This window comes from Pyrus communis, chromosome 1 (genome assembly GCF_963583255.1).
Source record: "Pyrus communis chromosome 1, drPyrComm1.1, whole genome shotgun sequence".
Lineage (NCBI taxonomy): Eukaryota > Viridiplantae > Streptophyta > Magnoliopsida > Rosales > Rosaceae > Pyrus > Pyrus communis.
Window position 1 is genome coordinate 8393780 of NC_084803.1, and position 23209 is coordinate 8416988.

General features: G+C 36.3%; 2 protein-coding genes across 2 annotated transcripts; both read left to right on the forward strand.

The window, feature by feature from the left end:
• The first annotated feature begins 400 nt into the window (after positions 1–400).
• LOC137743620 (nuclear transcription factor Y subunit B-7) lies at positions 401–1111 on the forward strand. The gene has a single exon (XM_068483548.1). The coding sequence runs from the start codon at positions 401–403 to the stop codon at positions 1109–1111; it is 711 nt and encodes a 236-aa protein (XP_068339649.1).
• A 1732-nt stretch (positions 1112–2843) lies between these two features.
• On the forward strand, positions 2844–22405 carry LOC137743610 (DNA topoisomerase 3-alpha). Its single transcript, XM_068483539.1, has 25 exons — positions 2844–3281; positions 3467–3645; positions 3732–3804; positions 4069–4191; positions 4321–4442; positions 4520–4592; positions 4675–4791; positions 5397–5480; positions 6475–6654; positions 6776–6904; positions 8464–8538; positions 9364–9453; positions 9601–9705; positions 11805–11839; positions 12942–13071; positions 14175–14227; positions 14306–14405; positions 15194–15232; positions 16646–16724; positions 18654–18725; positions 19295–19366; positions 20444–20608; positions 20928–21089; positions 21577–21697; positions 22006–22405. Exons 1-25 carry the CDS (start codon positions 2979–2981, stop codon positions 22241–22243), a joined length of 2919 nt encoding a protein of 972 aa, XP_068339640.1. The 5' UTR covers positions 2844–2978; the 3' UTR covers positions 22244–22405.
• Positions 22406–23209: the final 804 nt, after the last annotated feature.

Here is a 23209-nt window from a genome sequence, read left to right on the forward strand (position 1 = left end):
TCCGATATCAATTTCAATCAAATTCAAGGACGGATGATTACAAATCTTTAATCACCGAGTGACCAAGAGAACGAGGTTCTGCCACGCAATTAGGGAGTGAAATTTATTGAAGGGAAAGGGTTGCTTAGATTAGGTGAAGACAGTTAATTAGCAGGTGTTGACTCCGGGGAGATAGAGCGAGTCCCTGGGATTTTTAATTGCTCAAAATCAACCAAAGCTAACACTCCCTCTTCACCTGCCTATTTTTCTGCTCTCTTTTTTCCCTTGTTTTGTTTCCCCTTTTTTCTTTCTATTTTTCTGCGCTCTTTTTTTCCCTTGTTTTGTTTTAGCCCATTCAAAAACCAAAATCCTCCAAAAGCTCTCTCTCTCTCTCTCTCTCTCTCACCGATCAATCAATAATATGCAAAGAGAAACGGATGATGAGCGGCTATATGTGCCAAGTGGAGGAGGAGGAAGCCCAGAAACCCCATGCAGTTTAAAGAGCAGTACTACTGCTACTGCAGGTGCAAGTGCTAGTAACAACAACAACAATCACCACCACCACAACCACCACAACAAAGAACAAGATAGGTTCCTTCCCATCGCCAACGTCGGTCGCATTATGAAGAAAGTGATTCCGGGCAACGGAAAAATCTCGAAAGATGCAAAGGAAACTGTCCAAGAATGCGTCTCCGAGTTCATCAGCTTCGTTACAGGAGAAGCATCCGACAAATGCCAAAGAGAAAAGCGCAAGACCATCAACGGCGAGGACATCATTTGGGCTATCACAACGCTCGGGTTCGAGGATTATGTACATCCATTAAAATCGTACCTCCATAGATATAGAGATCTCGAAGGAGAAAAGCTAAACGTTCCAAAGCAACAACGATCGGAGCAAAGGCTGCACCAGCAACAACAACAACCAGATCAACAGGATCATCACAACCAAACTTTACTACCTTACGATAATAATAGTAGTAGCAGTGTATATTCTTCGACGACGAATGTCATGTCTCAGCCGTCATTCATGGTTGATCATCATCAGGCCTTTTCTTTGCCTTTCTCCCCAAGTTCAATTCAAAAACAGTTTCAGCCACAACAGGATCAGATTGATTCAGTGGGGCATTGGTAAGAAGATAATCAATCGGGCCTTTTCTCTTCGTTGTTGCTTGAGTTTCCCCGGCCTGCCTACCCTCCTTATACATACACATATACATACATACATACATACATACATATATATATATATACATACATCTACATCGTGCTAATCAATACAAATGTAATTTAATTAATGTTGTTGACAATATATATAAACACTTACGTATGAGCTCGACTCAACCTTGATTGTTTGGATCATAATGAAGTAAAAGCGTGTATTTAATTGGTAAGAGTTTATGTCTTAGGGTTTTCTTGTAGATAGGATTTGGTTTCTGTCCTATGAGGATTAATTAGGGTTTGTTTGCACCATATTATATCAACCACAAAACCATCAAGTACCTGCCAATTATGAAGCACCATGAATGCACCGAAATGTCTCCTACTAAGGCATTTTTGCCGAAGCACATGAACCAACCCCGCAACAAGTGGGAGCCAGCCATAACACCCAACAGTCATGTACCCTTTAACTGTCCCCATAACTAATCATAATGCGACAAGTGACAACACCATATTCTCTACATTCAAACCCATATTGGCAAAGTCAAAAAAGTTCCTCCAACTTGCCTTTTTAAAACGGTAATCTCTACTTCCTTCTAAAGGTAATTGTTGTTACTATTCAACACTATATTTACCATTAAACTCGGCCACATGATGTTTCAAAAAAAAAACACATATTGCTAACTCAAGCATCAAAGGCTCTTAGGTTGGTACCACACTGATGCCCTTCGATACTTATTCTACCTTCCATGCAAGTTGCTTCTCTCTCCTACCCTTCACAACTCGATTTTGTGCATCAACAAAATTAATTCTTTATGAACATAACGTTTTGAAAAGTAAGTTTAATGACATGTATTCTTTTAGAAGTATGGTGTTTTTGACCAATACTGTAGTGTTCTTTATTTTTGTTTGATTGTTGGATTGTGTTTGTTTGAATTGCAAGTAAATGATTGAACTGACAATTACGATGTCTTCAATTTTGTTTTATCTTGGACCTATTTCTTTACATGTTTGTATTGCAATTAATCGATCTATTTGGTGCTAGTGATGTATGCAGTCCAAGTGTTTAAGTTTTGGTTCCTTGAAATTAATTTGCTTTTTCATTTTTTACTTGACTGATATCATTTATTTCATAGTGGCACTAAAATTCAATCTATGTGACCTAAACCATACGATGATTTACTATCATTTCATATTTCTAAATCGACTCAGCAGTCGGTGCTGTCGACACAATATACTTGTTAGAAACAACTGTGCCTGGTTTAGTTCTTTGACCAAAGTTGATAGTTTTTTACGGTTTATTCGTTGTGATTCAGTTTAGTTTTCCGCTTCACGAATTTTTATGCTCACTCCAAAATACAACTAGATAAAAGTCACACATTATGTGTGTGTTTAAACACATGCTAATTTAAAAAAGAAATCAAAATTAAAATTAAAAAAAGAGAAAAGCATGAAGTGGGAGAGAAAAAATAGAAGAGTAAAACTATGGATATATGTGAGCGACAAAGAAAAAGAAGCAAAAATTTGAGGCTGATGTCCTACAAATGGATCAAGATCTACCATTAAAGCCCATCCCAAAAATACAAAAGCAATAACCCGGCCATGTGCTTTGATCTTTAGAGTTAGAGGTCCTTTCTGTGTCCAGCGGTTAGGTTAGGCGGGTCGGGTCAGAATCAGAAATGAAAAGGCCCAAAATGAAGAAAAAGGCGCCCTGAAAAATCTGTCCGAACAATTGGAGTTGGCGCAAGCGGGAAAATCTAGGAAGTAGAGTTCAATTCGAAGGCGAAATCAAATGGAGGAGGGGCGAGTAGAGTTTTGAGTCGTCGACTGGAGTGGTGAAAATGTCAGGGAGTGGGGGTAGTATTAGGGTGCTGAACGTGGCGGAGAAGCCGTCGGTGGCCAAGTCGGTGGCGACATTACTGTCAGGGAACCAAGGGCAAGGGCTGAGAGTGAGGGAAGGCCGATCCCGCTACAACAAAATCTTCGAGTTCAACTACTCCATCAATGGCCGCCCCTGCCACATGCTCGTCACCTCCGTCACCGGCCACCTCATGGAGCTCGAATTTGAGGACCGCTTTCGAAAATGGCACGCCTGCGACCCCGCCCTTCTCTTTACCGCTCCCGTCCATAAAAAAGTCCCTGAGGTCAGCTCCTCTCTCTCTCTCTCTCTCCGTCAAGGATTCTGATATGTTAGGGCTATTTGATTTCTTTACCGTATTCTTACTGGTATGTTAGAGCAGGAGCAAGATTAGTATGTTAATCTGCAATTGAATATGCAGCAATGTTGGCCTTTTATTGGTTGTGTGAATTATGAATATAAATAATGTAGGACAAGTTGGATATCAAGAGGACGTTAGAGGAGGAAGCAAGGAGGTGCCAGTGGCTTGTCTTGTGGCTCGATTGTGATAGAGAAGGAGAAAACATTGCGTTTGAAGTCATAGAAGTATGCACAGCCGTGAATCGTCATCTTACCATAAGGAGGGCTCGTTTCTCAGCTTTGACTGAAAGGTTCTGGACCTAATTAAATTCCAAATTTTCATTCCTCTTGGTTTCAAGTAGTCGAACCACACTATTTAATTTTATTGTCGTTTCAGGGATATCTATAATGCGGTGCAGAATCTTGTCAACGCAAACAAATTCTTTGCTGATGCAGTGGATGCTAGGCAAGTGAGTACCTTTCATTAGCCGACTCTCTTTTTGTTGGTGGTAACTTCCAAGTTAGTTTGTTAGGTTATATAAAACCCTATAGACTTTTGGGAACTACAAATTATGCTCTAGGACGCCTACGTTTCTCACCACCCACTGTTTGTGGTTAACTCAAGGGATCACTGTTAGTCATATCTTCATACTAACATTATTGGTCTATCATTCTTTGGTAACACTGTTTTCCTGTGTCAGATAAAGTTTAATCTTCTTTTCTTTTTTCTGCAGGAAATAGATCTTCGGATTGGTGCTTCGTTTACTAGGTTTCAGACTATGCTGCTGAGAGATGCATTTGTTATTGATTCCACTGCAAGTGACAGAAATCTTGTTCTAAGTTATGGTCCTTGCCAGGTATGAAATTGATTACAAGTTTACATCCATAACATATACTGATTTAAACGTCAGAATATTCAATCTGCCTCCCCTTTCAGTACAGTGCCCTACAATTATCTATGCTTTATAATTTCCCTTTGTTTGTAGTTCCCTACACTTGGATTTGTTGTGGAGAGATATTGGGAAATACAGTCGCACGAGCCAGAGGAGTTTTGGACCATAAACTGTTCACACAAATCAGATGAAGGCACTGCTACATTCCATTGGATGTAAATTGTGAAGACTTTGTGTTTCCTTTTCAGCTTCAGCAACCATTTGAAGTTTAATGATTTTAATACTTTTGCAGGCGTGGGCATTTATTTGACTATGCTTGTGCTGTTGTTATTTATGAAATGTGTGTTGAGGAACCTACTGCTACTGTAAGTCATGTTGAGTTTGTGTAACATTGCCAATTTTTGTATAACCATTTGCACTCTCCGCTTTAAAATTTCCAAAACACAGGTGACAAAGGTTAGACAACAGGAGAAGCTGAAAAAGCCTCCAAATCCTCTGAATACAATTCAGCTTGAACAGCGTGCCTCAATATACTTTCGGATGAGTTCTGAACACACAATGAAGGTGAGCACATGGGCCACAATGTTGTCTTGATGTATATCTGTTTCTGGGTTACAGGTAAATTGATAAAAAAATCAATGCCAAATGCTTCATAGTTCTCCTAAAGATTTGACTGTCCTTGTAATTGTTTTGAAGCTACTAGGGAAAGAAACTAATAGACTTATCCATAGCATTGAACTTAAGTTACAGGCACTGCCATTCCTGGTTTTCTACTAAGGTTTGATTTGTGATTCAGATGTATAGTTTATGATTAGAATTTTCAATGGTTGTCTCATAATTTATAATTTTCTATGAATCTTCTAGTTGTGACTGAAGCTATTTAGGTCTTAGAGTTTGATGAAATGGGCTGGTTCCATTGTATGTCAGTAAATGTTTCAGATGGGTTATATGCCATTATAATATGTTCACTTTTCTTCTTCTCCAAAGGGGAGGATAAAAATAAATATAAAAGGAAAATGGGTATATATTTCTTGTGCAGTAAAGGTGCAACATCCTTTTTCTTAAATTCTATTTCATATTCATTTAATATACATTTGACATGTTTTTGTGGCTGTGGATTTCATCACATTTTAGTATTTTACCCCTGCACTCATTCACCCTTATTGTAGGTGGCAGAAGAGCTGTACCAAGCTGGTTTCATCAGTTATCCTCGTACGGAGACTGATGGCTTCTCTGAAAGGACGGATTTACATGTTAGTAACCTTTTCTTCTATTGAGAATTACAAACTATGTTACTGGTTCTGGTAGTAGTAACTGTTGAAAAGCATTGAGAATTTGTACAATTTAGGATTTTGATATAGGCTGGGTAAAAGAATTAGAAAATAACTAATTCAGGAATTGAGGTCAAGCAGATACAATGCGACTCTGTGAGAGCAATGAAGAATTTGGAACAAAGATGGTTAGAGAATAGGGAATGACAGAATTCACAATGAAACTAGTTCTCATGTAGGTGGATGCAATAATAAAATGTATGCGTATATTCGTGCATACGGCGTATGCACATAGAATCTGTTTATGGCATGAGATCTAATGTTCTCATAACGTGAGTAAGGAGATTGTGGACGCGCAAGAATGGCGCAGGGTATGGTTTCGTAGCTTAGGGTTTTATTATATTTATGGTTGACTTTATTTAAGTATTTTGATTCCATTTAAGATCAAAGTTTTTCGTCTCGATAGCATGACCAAGAAAGTCCACGCTATATGATCAAGTTACTCTTTTCTTCTCCCACTTGCCACTTTGTGAAAAAATTTAGTGTTGTTGTCCCTTCCTAAGCCTATCAAATTTTGCTCTGTCTCGAGTGCCTTCCTTCTTGAAAAGCAGATCTTCGAGACTAAATCTCAGTCGATCCCTCTCGATTATAGATGCATGGGCAACTCCCCCCTTTCCTCCTTTCAATCTAGTTTTTATGAACTCTGACTGGACGGGAGGTTGAACGATAAATTACCAAAATGAGTAGTACTTCTGGAAGTGTCATTTTAACTCGTGGTTTGAAGCCTTTAAAGTTCCCCTCTGTATGCCATTTATCGTACATTAGCATAATTTGTCATTTTTATTGTCTTTTCACTCTTCGGAGTTTTAGCCTCATAGAACGCTGTATTGTGTTCATCTCTAGGTCCTTGCAGCTCTATTTTGGTAATATTTCATCACCTTTCGCTGCATGACTGATTAGTTGGATCGTAATGTAGGTGATTGTGGAAGAACAACAAAGGCATCCTGGATGGGGATCATATGCTCAACGATTGTTGGACCCAGCATCTGGGCTTTGGAAAAACCCTAGCAATGGTGGACATGATGACAAGGCCCATCCACCTATCCACCCCACTAAATTTTCTTCTGGAGAATCAGGATGGAGTCAAGATCACCATGTAAGTATCTAAGGCATGCACAGGTGATAATTTGTTCAGTGCATGTTCTTCAATTGCTCTTTTATTTGATCCAAGCTGAGATATGTACTTTATCTTGTATTATCTTTTTTTCTGTTTTCAGAGATTGTATGAGCTGGTTGTTCGCCATTTCCTGGCATGTGTCTCACAGCCAGCTGTAGGGGCAGAAACTACTGTTGAGATTGATATTGCTGGTGAATTGTTCTCTGCTTCAGGGAGAGTTATACTAGCAGTGAGTTTTCTGTTCCAGTCTTGATTTTTCTTTACTCTTTGGAGTCAAATTTTGGTCTTGGTGGTTAATATATGTTTTTTATATTTTTGCTTTTTGTTTTTGTTCAAATGTTGGAAACTCTGTAACATTTAAGCTGTGTGTTGTCTTTCACGAGAGAGGTGTTGTCAAGAGTCAAGACTAGGTTTGCCTTGAAAAAATTTGGGTGGGTTTTTTTTTGGCCTACAATGATCTTAGTGCCATTTCTTACTAGCTACTTATGCTGGGAATTCTTTAGATGTGTACTTTCTTGTGTTTTGGCTGGCTGAAAATGGGTGATGGTAGGAGATCTGGTAGCACATAAATATAAGAAATGATTAAAACTACTTACATCCCTCCAGTAGAGTTCCGGAAATCACTCATAGTGTTCTTTGGAATGAGTCCTAGACTTTTAAAGACTTGGAAAATATAGTTTGACTAGGACAATACATGAAAATCCTAGACTTTAATAGACTAAAGTTTGTTTCAAAACATGAATTATGAATTATCAATTTTGTAGTCCTTTGGAGTGATCCAAAAATACTTGGTTATGTTTGTAAACCTGTTTATATAAATATATGTAGAAGTATTGATATCAGCGGAAGTATCTGCGGAAAATAGCAAAAGTTGGTTTCCTGACCAATTTCTTGAACCCCGTTTATAAAAGTTTGGCGAAACACTGTATGAGAGTGAGCAATATTTTCATGATCTGCATGTGTATGTAAATATGTTTAATATGGTGGCCCCAGTGGTGGGAGGAGGAAGACTGGGGTTGGAGGGTCACAGTGTCATTGAAAAGAGATGTTTTATCTGGATTTCTGGGGAAAGGTTTAAAGTAGGGTACTGCCAGCATTTGGTAGGGTAAATCCCAAAAATGTATTAACTAAGGGGAATTGAAGTGGGGAAATTGCGAAACAATGAATGCTGATGTTCATTGTAAGAGCTTCACGTTCCCATGTTTCTCAAGCTGTACAAATACTTTCTACTCCGTGCAGTGGACCCTCTTGTATAGCTTATATGGGTGACTTAGGGTTTGAGTTTGAGCGTTTATTTTCTTATTACTAGTATGTGATGTTTTGCTAACATAAATGAGATGGACCCCATGTCTAGGACCTTAGACCCTGTACCTCTAACTCAGGACCAAAATATGGGTCCCAACACTACGAATTTGGGACTTGGTTTGGGGAACCTGAAATCCATACCAAACCTTGGACCTGTAACCTTAGACTCCAGATCCATTTTCTGTTCTACTTTCTTCCTAGTAAGTCTCTTTCTTGGTCCTGCATCAGCTCTAGACTTAGAAGTTGACCAGTATCCTTGGGCCTTGCAGTTTTATCTTTCCTTCAGTGGGTTTGATATGCTTTCAATGTGTTCATACATCTTGCATGCTTTTTGAATTGTCCCTAAGTGATGGTTTGGCACTACATAATCAATAGTTTTTATATGTTTGGAAAATAAGCAGTACTACATAATCAAGTCTTTATATGTAAATAAGAATGAGTTTTTAAATTTTTTATTTGACTCAATTACTTTTTATTTTCCAGAAAAATTACTTAGACGTTTATCGATTTGAATCATGGGGAGGTTCGTTGCTACCAACATATGAATTTGGACAACAGGTGTGTTTATTAATCATTAAGCGATGCGTCTAAATTTTCAATTGGTGTTCAGTTATTGTTTTATTTCATTCCTGTATATATGATCTCTCTGTCACCATTTCACAAGCCTTTTCTCATATCCTATCAGCAAGCTGAAAACCATAATGTAGCATATGACTGTAAATATACATCCTACTTAATATGAAATGATTTCAAGAGAATATGTGTGGCCGAACTGTTAGATCAAGTGATAAAACACGACTGAGTTACCCAAATTATCATGTAAGTCATCAAGTTGCAGAGACTAGAAGTTTGGCTAATGTTATTGGTGATTTATGATGTATGTTTGACCCTTAATTAGGTGAGCATTGAAAAAATTGGCCATTGATATGGCTTTAAAATTTCAAGTTTATTTCTAGGATCGCTTATTAATTAAATGTTTTTTTGTTCTTAAAGATTGAGTATTAGTTCGTTGAATCAATTTTGTACTTTGAATTATTGTTTTTTTTAAAAGTACTGTTGAAATTACATTTTTATTAAGAGTGACGATGGCATAACGGTTCAATGGGTGTGCAAAATTTGTGATTGAAACACAGATCATGTTTTTAATCCTTTTAAACACACACATACACACTGCAGGCAAAAGAAGGAAAAAAAAATGGGAAGACAAAGATTCTAACAAATTCGCAGTACAGATTTCTATGTTATTGAGCTTGTGGTTAAACCTCTGCTTTATGACTGGCCAACAGAAAAGAAAAAGAAATGAAACTGTGACTTATGTTGTAAATTGCATTGCAAAACCATAGGATCTGTTATACATTAAAACAATAATCATTTATCTTGCAGTTTGTCCCAACAACATTAACTCTTGATTCAGGAGTCACTAGGCCTCCACCACTTTTAAGTGAAGCTGATTTGCTGAGCTGTATGGACAAGGTATCGACTCTATGAATTTATCTCTTTAGTAATTTTCTTATGCAGCTATAATATATTGATTTTTATTACTTTGTTCATGTATGTACCTTGTATATATTATTACATATTTTAAATATAGTTTTCTAACCTTTTTGTTTGATTTATTAGGAGGGCATTGGCACAGATGCAACGATGCATGATCACATAAAAAAGCTGCTGGATCGATTTTATGCAACCAAGGACTCAAGCATGCGTTTCTCACCGACCAATCTTGTAACTTTTCTCTGGCTATAACAATATGATATATTCTTTCTCCCTCATGTTTTATCTTTGTATGGTTTTCCTGAATATTGTTGTTGTTTTTTTTATTTGGGAGGGAGGGGCTTGCCTACTGTTTGCTTCTTGTTGAGAGGGAAACAATTAGTTAATATTAGAAAAAAAGAAGTGGGGAACAAAATGAATTGGAAGGTTATTTGTAGTTCTCAAAAGGTCTTCTCAGTAAAATGTCGTGTTGCTCCCATCTAGGCATGATAGCAGAATTTTGGAGTTGGAATAGTCATGAGTTTTTTTTTTTTTTTTGCACTACTTTCCCTACTTTCTCGTTTTTTGTTTATCTCACGAAATTTGAAAGGCTAAAGGTTGGGCTTTTTGCTTGGACAACTGCTCATAGTAGGTGAATACATATGACATGGTATAGAGGAGGAAACCCTGTTGGTATCATTCTCCTGAATGGTGTGTAATGTGCAAAAGTGATGCTGAATGCTTGAACTTCTTTTTATTAGAAGGAGAAATTTCATTTTATTAGAAATTCTTTACAGTAGAGTGGACAAGTAATCCACCAGGAGCAGAAAGAAAAAGAACATTGGTACAGAAAGCTACATCGATATGAAGAAACCAAGACTAAGTTAAAACACCACAGCCTTCCTGTCTAGCATAATGCTCGATGAAAATATATTTCTAATAACAGTTACAGTATATACAGAAGCCCAGAGCACTGCCCAACACATGACCTTTTCCTGCATCTCCGTATGTCCTACCCCTCTTCAGAACCCGTTGAACTTTGAACCACTTACTGATTGTTCTAAGCATATTAAGATTTGTCAGCAGGCTCAGCACTTTGTTAAGTCAAAACTGACCGAAGGGTATCAGCATTTCCTATTTTAAGTCTTAGTATCAACTGATAGATATCCTAACTAAGGCTACTGGTAGCATTATGTTCTGTTTTCTTTAGATAAGTTGGGCATTAAAGATATTACTATGCACCAAAGTGTAAGGGTGATTGCCTTGTACTTCTATAAGGCTAGGTGACTTTTGCAAATGATTAGGCTGATTATACTGAACTGTTTTATATACCCTTGCACAGTATTTATCCTTAAATTTAATGGAGAAGAATATGATTGAGTTAGTCCTAAAAATACTCTTCTCTACAGATCTACTAGGCAGCTTAAGCGTGTTATTGTATTTTCAGCATAATATAAAACCACAAAAAAGAAAAACACTAACTCTTAGGACACCTAAGATACCAAAGGTGTTTAAAAACTCACCCTAGGTTGTAGACGGACTCTTGGTATTAGCCTAGGTACCTGTAGAGGACACGTCTGGTGTAGATAGGTGATGCTTGTGTAGTGACTCCAGCCTTAAGCATTTAATCTCTATGAACTTCTCAGATAACCTCACACAACTTTCCTTGAAGTAGGCGTGCCAAAAAACCATACGAGTCATAAAAATACAAATACTGAATTTATTTATCTTTGTAATTAAGTCCTTTCTGCTTCCTATTTGGTCTTCTTGGGAGCCACCACATCCATTTGTTTTCAACCTCTGTATCAGAGGCATTGTAAGATTCAAATCAGGTAGCTGACACAGAATGTGAGATAGATGTTCTGGAGAAACGACATGACTTGGGAGTTTTTACTGTACCTATGGAGAAAATACCTCAGTAAATACTGTTGACGTCTAAAATTCCTGTTGCTAAGTTCACTGCCGCTTTTTCACCTGTTGCAAAGTTGAAGTTCATACAAAGCATCTTTATTTCACAACAATAGAAACCCATGTCACATTGCATGCACACATCATAAAATGAGTATTGACTTCTACATAGCCTCCTTATCCCCACTAGGTTAAAGATTGTACTTTTATATTTATAATATTTCAAAATCTTCTTCAGGTAGAACAATATTATGTAACATTATTTTCTTTAATAGAACTGTATAGAACAAAGATGTCTTATGTGATCTCTTCTTTGCTCTTTAAATGTTGTATAGGTGTACTCGACATTTGTAACAGAAAAATGGATGCCATTATACTATTTCTTTGTTGTATCCTAGTGGAAAGCTACTGGAGTTTGTATTGATAATTTGGCATAAATGCAGGGCGAAGCGTTGGTGATGGGATATGATGACATGGGGTAAGAAATTCAAATTCATCTTCATTTCTGAAAAATAATATTTGAGTCTTAAACTACTGTTAAGAATCAGCTGCATTTTTTTCTTTCTTGATACAAGCGATAGAGTGAGAGGGGGTAATCGAGCCTAGGACCTTTAGTGCAGGGGTAAATACTCTTAACCATTTGAGCTACAAGCAAGCCCGTTGTGAATCAGGTTCTATTAAACTAGTTTGCTATGGAATCATAATTTCTTGTTGGGTGGCATGTTAATGTTTTAGTTTATCCGCAGAAACTAACTAAAGGAATTATATGAAGATTGATTTTGAATTTTCTTATCATACCTGGAAATCTGTAAAACATGTTTTATGATCAATAAGAGATATTTTATAAATGAATGAACCATCGAATGCTAGTAAGAAGGGATATTGTATGGTTTGGCAGTGATCCATTTTAGATTCTGTTAGCAAATGCTGACTAGATTCCGGGGATATCAATAAAAAGGTGAAGGATTTATACATCATGAAAAATATGATAAAACATTGTGTACCGTTCAAAATGAAGACTGCCAAAAAAATTAAAAGGGACACAAGGCGTTGACCGTTGAGGTGTAAGTCATTTGGCACTCAAACTACTACAATTTGAAGTATATATGAAACTATTTCCGATAAAAGTCCTCTTCTCTTTTGGAATTTTTTATGAGAGTTGTATCATATAGATTGTGGATCTTTTGTTCACTTCACCTAGTCTTTGTACTGTGTTGTATGATTACTGCCAAGAGTTCTTTATTGCTCAGTGAATAAATATATCCAAGATCAGCAAGTCTGTTGAGTGAACTCTTGAGGTTACCTATATTCTATCTATGATAAAAAAACCTCATGTTTGAAGTTTCAGTTTCTAGTTTACAATGTATGACATGTCATATGCTTACAAAGCTGTCCAATAGTTATTATTATATGGTTAGAAGTCTGAAGCTTCAAAGCTCCACATGAAGCTTACTTGCAGATATTTTTTGTTTCACATGATTTTTAATGACTTCATATCTAGAATGAGCAATATTTGTTAACTGATGTATGTCTTTTCAAATTCAAGGGGAATCAAATTTATGGGAATCTTTACTTACTAGGTATAAACTGTGGAAACCATACCTTAGAGCTGTTATGGAGCGTGACATGAAAGCTGTTAGTGAAGGTGCTAAGAGCAAAGCTGAAGTTTTGGAAACTTGCTTGCAGCAAATGAAAGCTTGCTTCCTAGATGTAAGTTTGTAGTTTGATTTTTTCAGTTACTATTTATAGCTTAATTTTCTTTTCTATTCTGATTCGAGTCTTATGCACATAGTCAACCATATCGTACTAATTAGAATTTAGAACATATATCACCTAAGATGAAACTGTCAGGCTACATTTTGTATGCGGGAAAGAAAACTTGAGAATGGAAAAGTGCTGACTTTCCCATGTTTGGTAAGTCCAAGCTTGAGAAATGATTTCCTGGGTCATGGGAAAATAGGGGGTGGGTGGGGGGTTGGTGTGGGGTGGGGGGGGGGGGGGGGGGGGGGGTGGTGGTGGAAGCGAATACCTCCACCCCCTTGGTATTCACTTTCCTTCCCCGTGGGAAACCAAAAAAATGTATTCATTGCCATATTTCCTATTTTTCTATGACAAATTTCTCCTCATTAAAATTGCCCTTTATATCCCCAAAAAAAAGATATTTTCTACCTTCTTTCCCATTGTTACCAAGCTTGGGAAAGAAATTTTGCATTTCCCTTCCTCTAGGAAAAGAAATGGGAAATAATTTCCCATGAATTCAATTCCGCATACCAAGGCAACCTTAGTGTCCACTGATATACTGGTAGTTTTGTTTTATGAAAATATCAGTGGAAATATGAACTATTAAATGAAACATCATGTAGTTCAAAAAATGACAAAAATTTTATTAAAACATATTGGAGATTTTATAAAAATTTGGGAAAGCTACAAACACATCAATTAGACATGTAACATAGATTGGCATATCCATTGAAATATACAATGCATAATTGCATATGATGAAAGCCGAGCATGGGACTCATACATAAGTGGTCTTGAAACTCTAATTTTGTAACGGGCAAGATATTTTCTTTTTCTTTTTCTTTTTCCACATGTATAAGCATTCTAAGTTCCTGTAAAAAAAATTCTTCAAGCTGCTTCCTTACACTATGAAAATCAGTTTTAAATTGTGTAACATGGAATAATATCCATCCCAAAGACCTTTGGCTTTGAAAACAACTTGGCAGTTTTGGATTGAAGCCAAGAAAAGAGAGAAATTTCATTATGTTGTAGGATTTAAACCTTGACGATCACAAAATCTGGAAATTTTGCAGGCAAGGTTGAACAAAGTAAAACTCTTTGAAGCCATGTCAGTATTCTTTGAGAGGTAATTTTACTTTCCTCTTGTTTCTCCACTGTATATATTTTTCTATGATAGCAATGGCAGTCATTCAACTTGATGCAGATCTAGCAGGCCTAGTGGGGATGATCAGCACACATCTGGAGAGTTCGTTCGGCAATGTGGGCTGTGCCACGAAGCAGATATGGTACTTAGACAAAACCGGGTAATTATTCACTTGAGCCTCATTATATTTACGCTTTGCAAAGTTTCTTGCCTAAAATTATTCACTTAAGTCTCATTATCTTTAGTGTGTAAGGCCTTCAAGAAAACCTGAAGTTTTTGTTTAGTGAACATGTGTCTCTGGGAAGCAAGCTGGTTGCTTTGTTGATATGAACTCATATAAGCAGCTTTCTTTGTAGTTATCATCTTTAGTGCTCTCAAAAAGTATAGTTAGCCATAAAAACCAGCATATAAAATCTATATCATTAGAATTAGAGATTAAACTCAACAAACTCCTGTAGCAAGGAACCTTCAAAAAGAGAATAAGCCATGTTAACTTTAGAATGAAAAAGGTGTGATTAGTGAAATTAAAATGTTGTAAATTTCATTATATCGTTAAGCCATTATTTGATTCATTTTGATGTCTTTTCCTCTTAGAATATAGACCATTGATTAAGGGGATTTGAGTATGTGAGGAATCCTAATCCAAATAAGTGGAAACTTAATTGTTTTACCGAGCTTCCCTTTTTGGATGCTTGGTTTTATTATATTGCTTTCGAGTTCATGTAGTATGTAAATAGAGTATTGTTCAGATCTAAGTCTGTACATAGTTGTACTTTCTTGTAAATTATTTTTCAGGGTTCTGGCTTTTGTTCTCCAGTTTCCTTTATGGCTGACAGTTATAACTTTGTCATAAGTTTATTACTGTTTTATGGAAGTCTACAACCATTTGTACATTGTAATCATCTCCACCTTTTGTTCTTTTGTAATTGTTACATGTCTTTTGTACAGGATGGAAATTTCATGGTTGGATGCTTGGGTTATCCTCAGGTTGGTCCTTGTCTAAGATATACTTATTCTAGTCTAAATTGCATGTTTGTAAGAAGTTTTATCTGCATTACTTTTAACAATTTGTTAACAAGGAAGAAAATCTATTGGTTGTATCTAATATTGTTCTGACCTGACTGATTAGTATGCCTCCTCATGTCCCCTTTTGTTTCTCATTTGTTAGTGTATATTTTATATGGAGATCAAGATTAAGATTAAATCTTGATCAGAGGAAGAAGCAACATAACTGGCATCCCTCAAATTGTTCTCTTCATGGGGCATTATTGGGTAAACCTATCATGTGTTGCGTTAATTCTACTAGTAGGCTACAAGTTTCCATTTAGAATATTCACTTATATGAAGTTTCATTTATTATATTGGTATTAGTAGCCTTAATTTTTCTTTATGTTATTCGTAGTCTTTCTATGTTGGCCGTAATATCTAAAGACTGGAGAAGGATACCCATTGCTCTTTGCAGTCTAACTTAATGATTCAAACATTGTCTTGTGGGCTACTTATGCGTATAGTGGGGACTTAGATGTCTGGAGAAATTTGAATGAAGCATTGGTGGAGGAGCTATCTGCTGTTAGAAAGTGTGCGCCTTTCTCAAAGTAAACCAGATTCTAGGGAATGATTTTTAGATCCCCAAGGAGAATTTTCATGCAATCCCGTTCTCAGATTTCTTTATGACAGGCTAGAAGTTCCTTACTTTCAACCTTAAAGGGAAAATTTGGAATGGTAGTGGCTTGCTAATGGTGCATGGGAAAGTCAATATTTGTGATATGGTTCAAATGGGAGAAGCTATTTTTTTTAGTTTTTAGTTTTTCTTCCCAGTGGTGTTCTCTTTCTAAATGAGATAGGGAAAGTGTGAATCTCATGTTTCTTTGCTGCTCGTTTTAAGTCTATGGCGGAGGCAGTTGAGGAAGCAAGTTTGAGTCGTTTGTCCAAAATATTGTTGTTGACTGTTGGAAAGGCATTAGGTGCCTGGAAGGGGTAAGAAAGCTAAAGTATTGTTTAGTATATGGACTGGGAGCAAATCTTTCAGTTGTAGTGGTATTCAAGGAGATTACGTTGTATTCTATTTACTAGGCTGCATGTTGATGGTTAGAGTTCTTTATTTCTTGGGTCTATGGTTTACTTGTATTTGTTTCCACGTTGTAGCTTATCCTTGATTATTTTTGTAGAATAGGAGTTTTTTAGACAAGAAAAGTGTGTGAGAGACCAAGTCATCAAGTCTCCTCTTACTGGTCTTCTTTTTTATCTCTTTTTTATTTAGGGCTTCTTGAGTCTTTCTCAAGTTGGAACTGTTTATTTCTGTTGAAATATGATGTTTGAAATTTTATGAGACTATCATATTTCATTTACTTGGCATCATTTTAGTCAAATAGTTGTAACACCTATTTGCTACACATTTAGTGTAGGAATGCTGTCTGGCTCCCTGGATCGGTATCAGAAGCAGCTGTAACAACTAACGTTTGCAACTCATGCACTCCAGGTTTCATTCTGTTATTTTGTTTCCTTAAAGCTGCCTAAATAAATGATACAAATGCAATTTAAGATGTCCTTAAATATGAGGATTCATATATACATATAATATATAATAATATATCAGTCCCTTCCGTTGAGGGATCCATCAACAAAAGGGGGCTGCATAATATGCATGTATGTAGAATCGATGGAAACTTCAAATATCATCTGGATGTTGAAGGGTAAAAGTCGTCAAGTTATTCCATCTATAACCTGAACTTTGTTTACGCCGTCGCATGTTTCGTTTTTTGTTTTTGCAAAATGAACCAATTTTTAACATTCGTATGATGAGAAAATTACTTAAAGAATCATCTCTTTCGTTACTATGATAGTTATGTGTTCCAAAGTGGGAGAAACCTGGTTCTAATCTCTGACTGATCTTTTCAAATGCACCAACTGAAAGGCGTGGTTCTGTCTAGGATTCCCCTTTTTACATGCATCCACTGTACCATACAGAACAAGGGGAGCTGCATTATGATGGAAGACGTGCACACATATTTTAGGATCCATTTTATAAACATTTCAGGCCCATTCAATGCCATTTCATTTTCGTTTTGGTTTTTATATTTTGTTTGTGAGAGGGGAAATACATGGGGGAACAAAGGGATGACGAAGAGCAGATGAAGGATGGTGGGAGGGATGTAGAAGAAATGTACAAAGAAAGACGCTCAAAATGAAAATTCGAAACCAAAAAACTAGTTTAAGTTCTTTTTCACTTTCAATAGTATTCTTCTGTTCCTCATCCCCTCTCTTCCATCACCCACATCCCTTCTTTCCCCCATATACTTTTCTTCATATCTCAATCAAAACAGTGAAAACTAAAAACAAAAGACAAAATGGTTATCAATTGGACTTTTCGTTATTGGTTTTAAGTTTCTATATTTTTGTTTGGGATGGAGAGGAAATATGTGGGAGAAAGGAGTGATGAAGCAGGGTAGAGGGAGGGTGGTGGGGAGGAGGATGGAGAAATGGAGGAGAATATATGAAACAAAAACTTGAAAGTGAACAACCAAAAGATGTTTTCAGTTTATATATACCTTCTTTCCACATCTACTTCAGCTCCCTTTCTGGATCATTCATTTTCTCTTATATTTCCCCTTCATAGGAAATAAAAACTAAAACAAAATGTTTACAAACATGGCATTAGCTTACCGAACCTAAAATAACAGACAAAGCATAAAATCCATTGAAAAAACTGAAAGCAACAGACAAACCAATCCAGAAAGCACTCATTGCAGAACCCCTTTCCCTAACTCTAGAAAAATTCTTGAATTGTTGGAAGAGATTCCTAAAGAGAAGAAAAATGGTATTACTCTATACCCAGTTGCTCCCAGCCCCTCACATTGTCACATATCCTTCTTTCAGTCCATTCAAATTCTCACATTGCTCCCAGCCCCCACGGAAAAACATGCTTCTGGCAAAATAAAGCCACACTCTGCTGACTTGGCGCAACACAGATTGGCCTCCTTGAACTTTAACATGAGGGAAAGGCAATCAGCAACTCAACCAAACCGTAAAACAGGTCTTTCCAGGCTATAATAATTCCGTCTCAAATGAAGCGGACATGCAATCATCCATACATGATACTTCTCAGCGTCTAAAATCAATGAGTACTAAAATTGTACGGGTCTAACTAGGGTATATTAACTAAGTACAAAAAACAAAAGTCGAGCCCATAAATACAATTAGTGGTGTTGCAGTACTGTATTATTTTTAACTTTGGTGCTCACATGCACCCACTCCTAAACTGTTCCCATTTTTTGTCACTGAAATTGCGGAGGTCGTGTAATTCACCTTCTTTAAAGCATCATACGGTAGAGGTTGTCCACTAGTTCTGTGTGTTACTGCTCGTATTATTTTGGATCTAATGTTTTCAATATATTTATTTATTTTTCAGGTCCTGTTTACTTGATTCAATTTACATTTCGGCGGCTAGAAATACCACCAAACTATAGTGCCAACCATTTGGGTAAGTGCAGCAAAAAGTAAGATTAGCTTGTTTAGGCACATACTATTTCCCAGCATCTTACAATCATCCCATTGTTTTATTTAATTGTCATATTTCACATTAACCCTACAAACTATGCTTTTACAATCACAGCAACTAACAAACATTGAGTTTTTCGGGGTGCTTGAGCATGTCTTCAATAGATTGTTCTCTAGCTTTTGAATGGAAGTCTTTTCCTTTTCCATTTTGCTCCTCGTCTTCATTAATCCATCAAATGATTCAGAGAATTCCATCATGCGTATGTTTGCATACTAAATATTAAGCCATTGCACCATACATTGTTGGTCTAGTATTGTTCATTGAATGAAGTTGGATTGGGGTGCTGAAAAAGGCCTCTTTACTGAGAGGATGGGCCTCAAATCTGACTTGGAGTCTATCTGAGTAGAGTAATCGGACGTGATGATTCTTAAATTGTTTCTCAGTTCTATATTCATTTAAAACTTAACAGTCATTCTCTCTAGGCTTCTAGTGTCTGGAAGTTTATGATTCCCTAGTTGGTCTAACATGAAAATTCATGCATATGCAATCAGGTTGCATTGGCGGCTGTGATGAGACTCTTAGACAGTTGACAGAAATCTGTGGAACTGGTTCTCGGTTGTCAGGTTTGTGTTGTGAGTAATTGTTTGAAATTAATTGAACCAATTTACCTTTTCAAATATAACCAATTTTTATATGAATTTTGTTATTGAGTATTTAAGATTTGAGTTATCTTCATGAATTATATTAGTCTCATAATTTCATATTTTCTTTCACCCACCACTGTGACCTCCATATACTATTTGAGGTTTGTGCATCATTATGCAAACAATTTATCATACCCTGAAAAGTGGGATACATTATGATCTTTGGATTTGTGGATTTCTTTTTATGTATTTTTATATGGTTATAAAAATATACTTGTAAGTTGTCCACTGAAGGTTTCAATTATTTTTTACTTGTAAAGTAATAACTTTTGAGTGCTCTTGAAAATTGTACTGTCTTTGTAAAACATGCTATAAAGCTTGTTTACGTTAATAATTCACCTTTCTTTCTGGTCATTATTAGTTAAAGACCAAATTGATCAAAGTTAACTAAGATGATAAATGACATAAGAAATGAAAAGCTGGAACAACTTTATAGAAAAAGTGCTCGGTGTATGTTTTTAATTAATTTTGTATGCGAATTACACAATCTTGGTGAAATATATTTGTCCCATACGATTCAAAATACTACACTTTTTGTATGAAATTTTATCCAATACAATCAGAAGTTCGAATTCATATTAGAAAATGTTGTTGCTTTGAGTGCTGTTTATTACATTCCAGCAAAACAGAATTTGCTCATTCGTATGGTAGCTAGCTTGGATTCCATGGTAAGATAAGGTCAGATGAACAAGATTAGTTCTTAGAATCATGAATGGGAAAATACATTTTAACCATAATAGTGGTGCATGTCTAGACAATAGAAGCTGTGCTTTTAAAATAAAAAAAAACATGTAATATATCTAATTGATATTTGTCCTATATTCATCATTGGACAGCATATAAATCTGGAAAAAATCGACCATTCAAGCTTTTTCTAGACAAAATTTGAGATTAATTGTAGAGTGTTGACTATTAGTCCAACTAAAGGTAACTTACATTCTTGTGGTTATATGCAACACCAAACAGTCAAACGCTGATGTTTCATATGTTTTTCAGCAAGAGGGCGTGGGCCAGCGACGTCCAACAATAATGTCCCACGAAGTAATACCAGGCAGGGTCCTTGCATATATTGTCATCAAGCAGGGCATTCTTCAGGCGATTGCCCTTCCCAATCTTCAGGTCCTCGAAGTGTGAGGCCTCAATCTATGAATGTTCAAAGTGGTATGACTGGTAAACTTCTGTATATTTTCTTAATGAGAAGCTATTGCCTGGATTAATCACAATCATTTAGGATGAGAGCAGACTGATATAATGTTAATAGTTGTATTGTTAGTCGTATGGAAATGGAGTATGCTATCAAAATGAGAGTTTCATAAGGTTAGAGAGATGAATTTCGGATGGTTCTGTTTTAGAGAAATATAATCATGATACTTTTAAGAACTATTAATTTAATGTCTATTAGAATTTCACTCTTGTCGTTATATGCAACGCCAAACAGTGGAACACCAATTTTTGACATTAAGTTTCATATGACATTCAGCAAGAGGGCGTGGACCGGCAATGTCCAACAATGTCCAACGAAGGAATATTAGGCAGGGTGCTTGCATATACTGTCATCAAATGGGTCATTCTTCAGGCGATTGCCCTTCCCAATCTTCAGGTCCTCAAAGTGCAAGGCCTCGATCTATGAATGTACAAAGTGGTATGACTGCTGACTTTTGGTTTGTATTTGTTTAATTTTTAATTAGAATATTGAATGGATTAATTCCCAATGCATGTACAATGAGGATGAGAGGAGACAATAATATACTGCTATCATCAGTACTTCGGAAGTAGATCATGTATGGTGGTGATAAGTACGAATTATCCCAAACGCTTAAAGCTTAAGCCTCCGGGATATGATATATTCTAAACAGTAAACACCATGACCATACCCTAAAATGTAGATTTATCACCTATATGAGCATAACATGTGAAGTTAAAAAATTTGTTTTTAAATTTGTGAGTTGTAAACATTCCAACAAAATATTTCATAGTCTGGATTATTGGAACTTAATTAGTAAAGCATGTTGTCAGATGATTATCTTGTCAACAGTTTCTTACCTTTTGATCCCCCTTGGTTGTTCGTAAACCATTTATGTTTGTGCCCCATTTGGTCGAACTAATGTGCTTTTGTAATGTGTTTACAGGACAAGTATCGACCTCATGTTCTACATGTGGTGCCCCATGTGCTTTACGAACAGCTAATACAACAGCTAACAGAGGAAGAAAATTCTACTCTTGTCAATCGCAGGCGTGCAACTTTTTTGTGTACGTAAAGATAAAAAGTTGGTTTTCTTAATTAATTGCTTTTTGTTTAAGATGCCAAATGGGACCTTATGAATCTATTATTTTCATTTCCTGCAAAAGTTTTTGCCCTTTTTATCTTCAGTCTTTCTCATATAAGCATTCGATACTTGAGCCGTTGGATTGTATCTAAATTGAACAAAGTAATTTTATTGAATCTTTATTTTATCGTAACTGTAACACACATCTGGGGGTGTTTGTGTTTATACATGTCCGTACACGCGTTGTTACCTTACCTAATTCCCGGTCTATGCTTCTTTCTCCTTGTGCAGATGGGAGGATAGCCTTAACAATGATAATGGAGGAAGAGGTTTTCAGCGTGCAAATGTTAGTGCCTCAGCATCTAACCCGACTCGGAGTGGTGGCAGCGGTAGAGGTGGCCGGGGTGCAGGAGATGCTGCTGGTGTGAGTTTTGTATCAGCGACTGGTGATCCCGTCTCTGGAAGAAGGTGTTTTGCTTGCGGAGATCCATCACACTTCGCAAATGTTTGCCCGAACCGTGGTAACTGATGCACCTCCACCTCGTAGATTACATCTCTAGTGACTACTTTTGCTTAAAGATTGATGTCACTGTTCAGCGTTGATATATCAGGTTAGGTTCCTAGTGTTCTACAGTGATGTTGATTTGAAAGGATAATTTTCTAATGAAAATCAAAAGATTATCTTCATTGCCTTCACGCCCATTATTTACATCATCCCAAATCAACAATGGCTTGCAATTACATACGTTTATCCATAAAATAAAACCTTAGTGCCAATAACAGCAGCACCCAATGAATACGAATGGTTAAAATGACGGCTTATACTCGTCCGAAATTGTACATATTATAAATCACTTTGTAAAAAAAAAAAAAAAAAAATCAATTAAAACTAAGGTCATTTAGTCAATCAACTGTAAGAGTAGATAAATAGTTTCTCAAACTTTTACTAATTTTGATCATCTGTTTTTATACAGTTTGATGAATTAAATTTTATTTATTTTTTACGCAGATAATTTGTACATAGTAATTTATATTATGAAACTGTTAATCTACATTTTTAATCCATCTTTTTGCGGTCTGCTCGAAATTTCAATTTGGTTTCATAGCTTTTTGGGATGGATTTCGTACATGTAGTTTCATTACGTTACGAGCGTTAGATGAACATGTCAAATTCGTTGAAATTCCTCCAAATGTAGGTTGTCAAAAGGGAAGACGTACTGTTACCATACAACACATGGTATTGGAAAGACAAACCTAATTTAACATATGATATACCATTTTGTGTGTCAATCGTATTGAAAAATCTCTCGATTTAAAGGGAGAATCTAATGGTATGCATTAATTAACTTGTCTCCATTACCAAACAACCAAATGTCCCATCACGAATACTGCACATGTTTGCACAGGCACAGCTTAACCTAATTAAATCAAGGATAGGATCCTCTCCTGATCTTAAAAAATTGAGTCTGCTTAGAAGGCAATCATGATTGTTGAA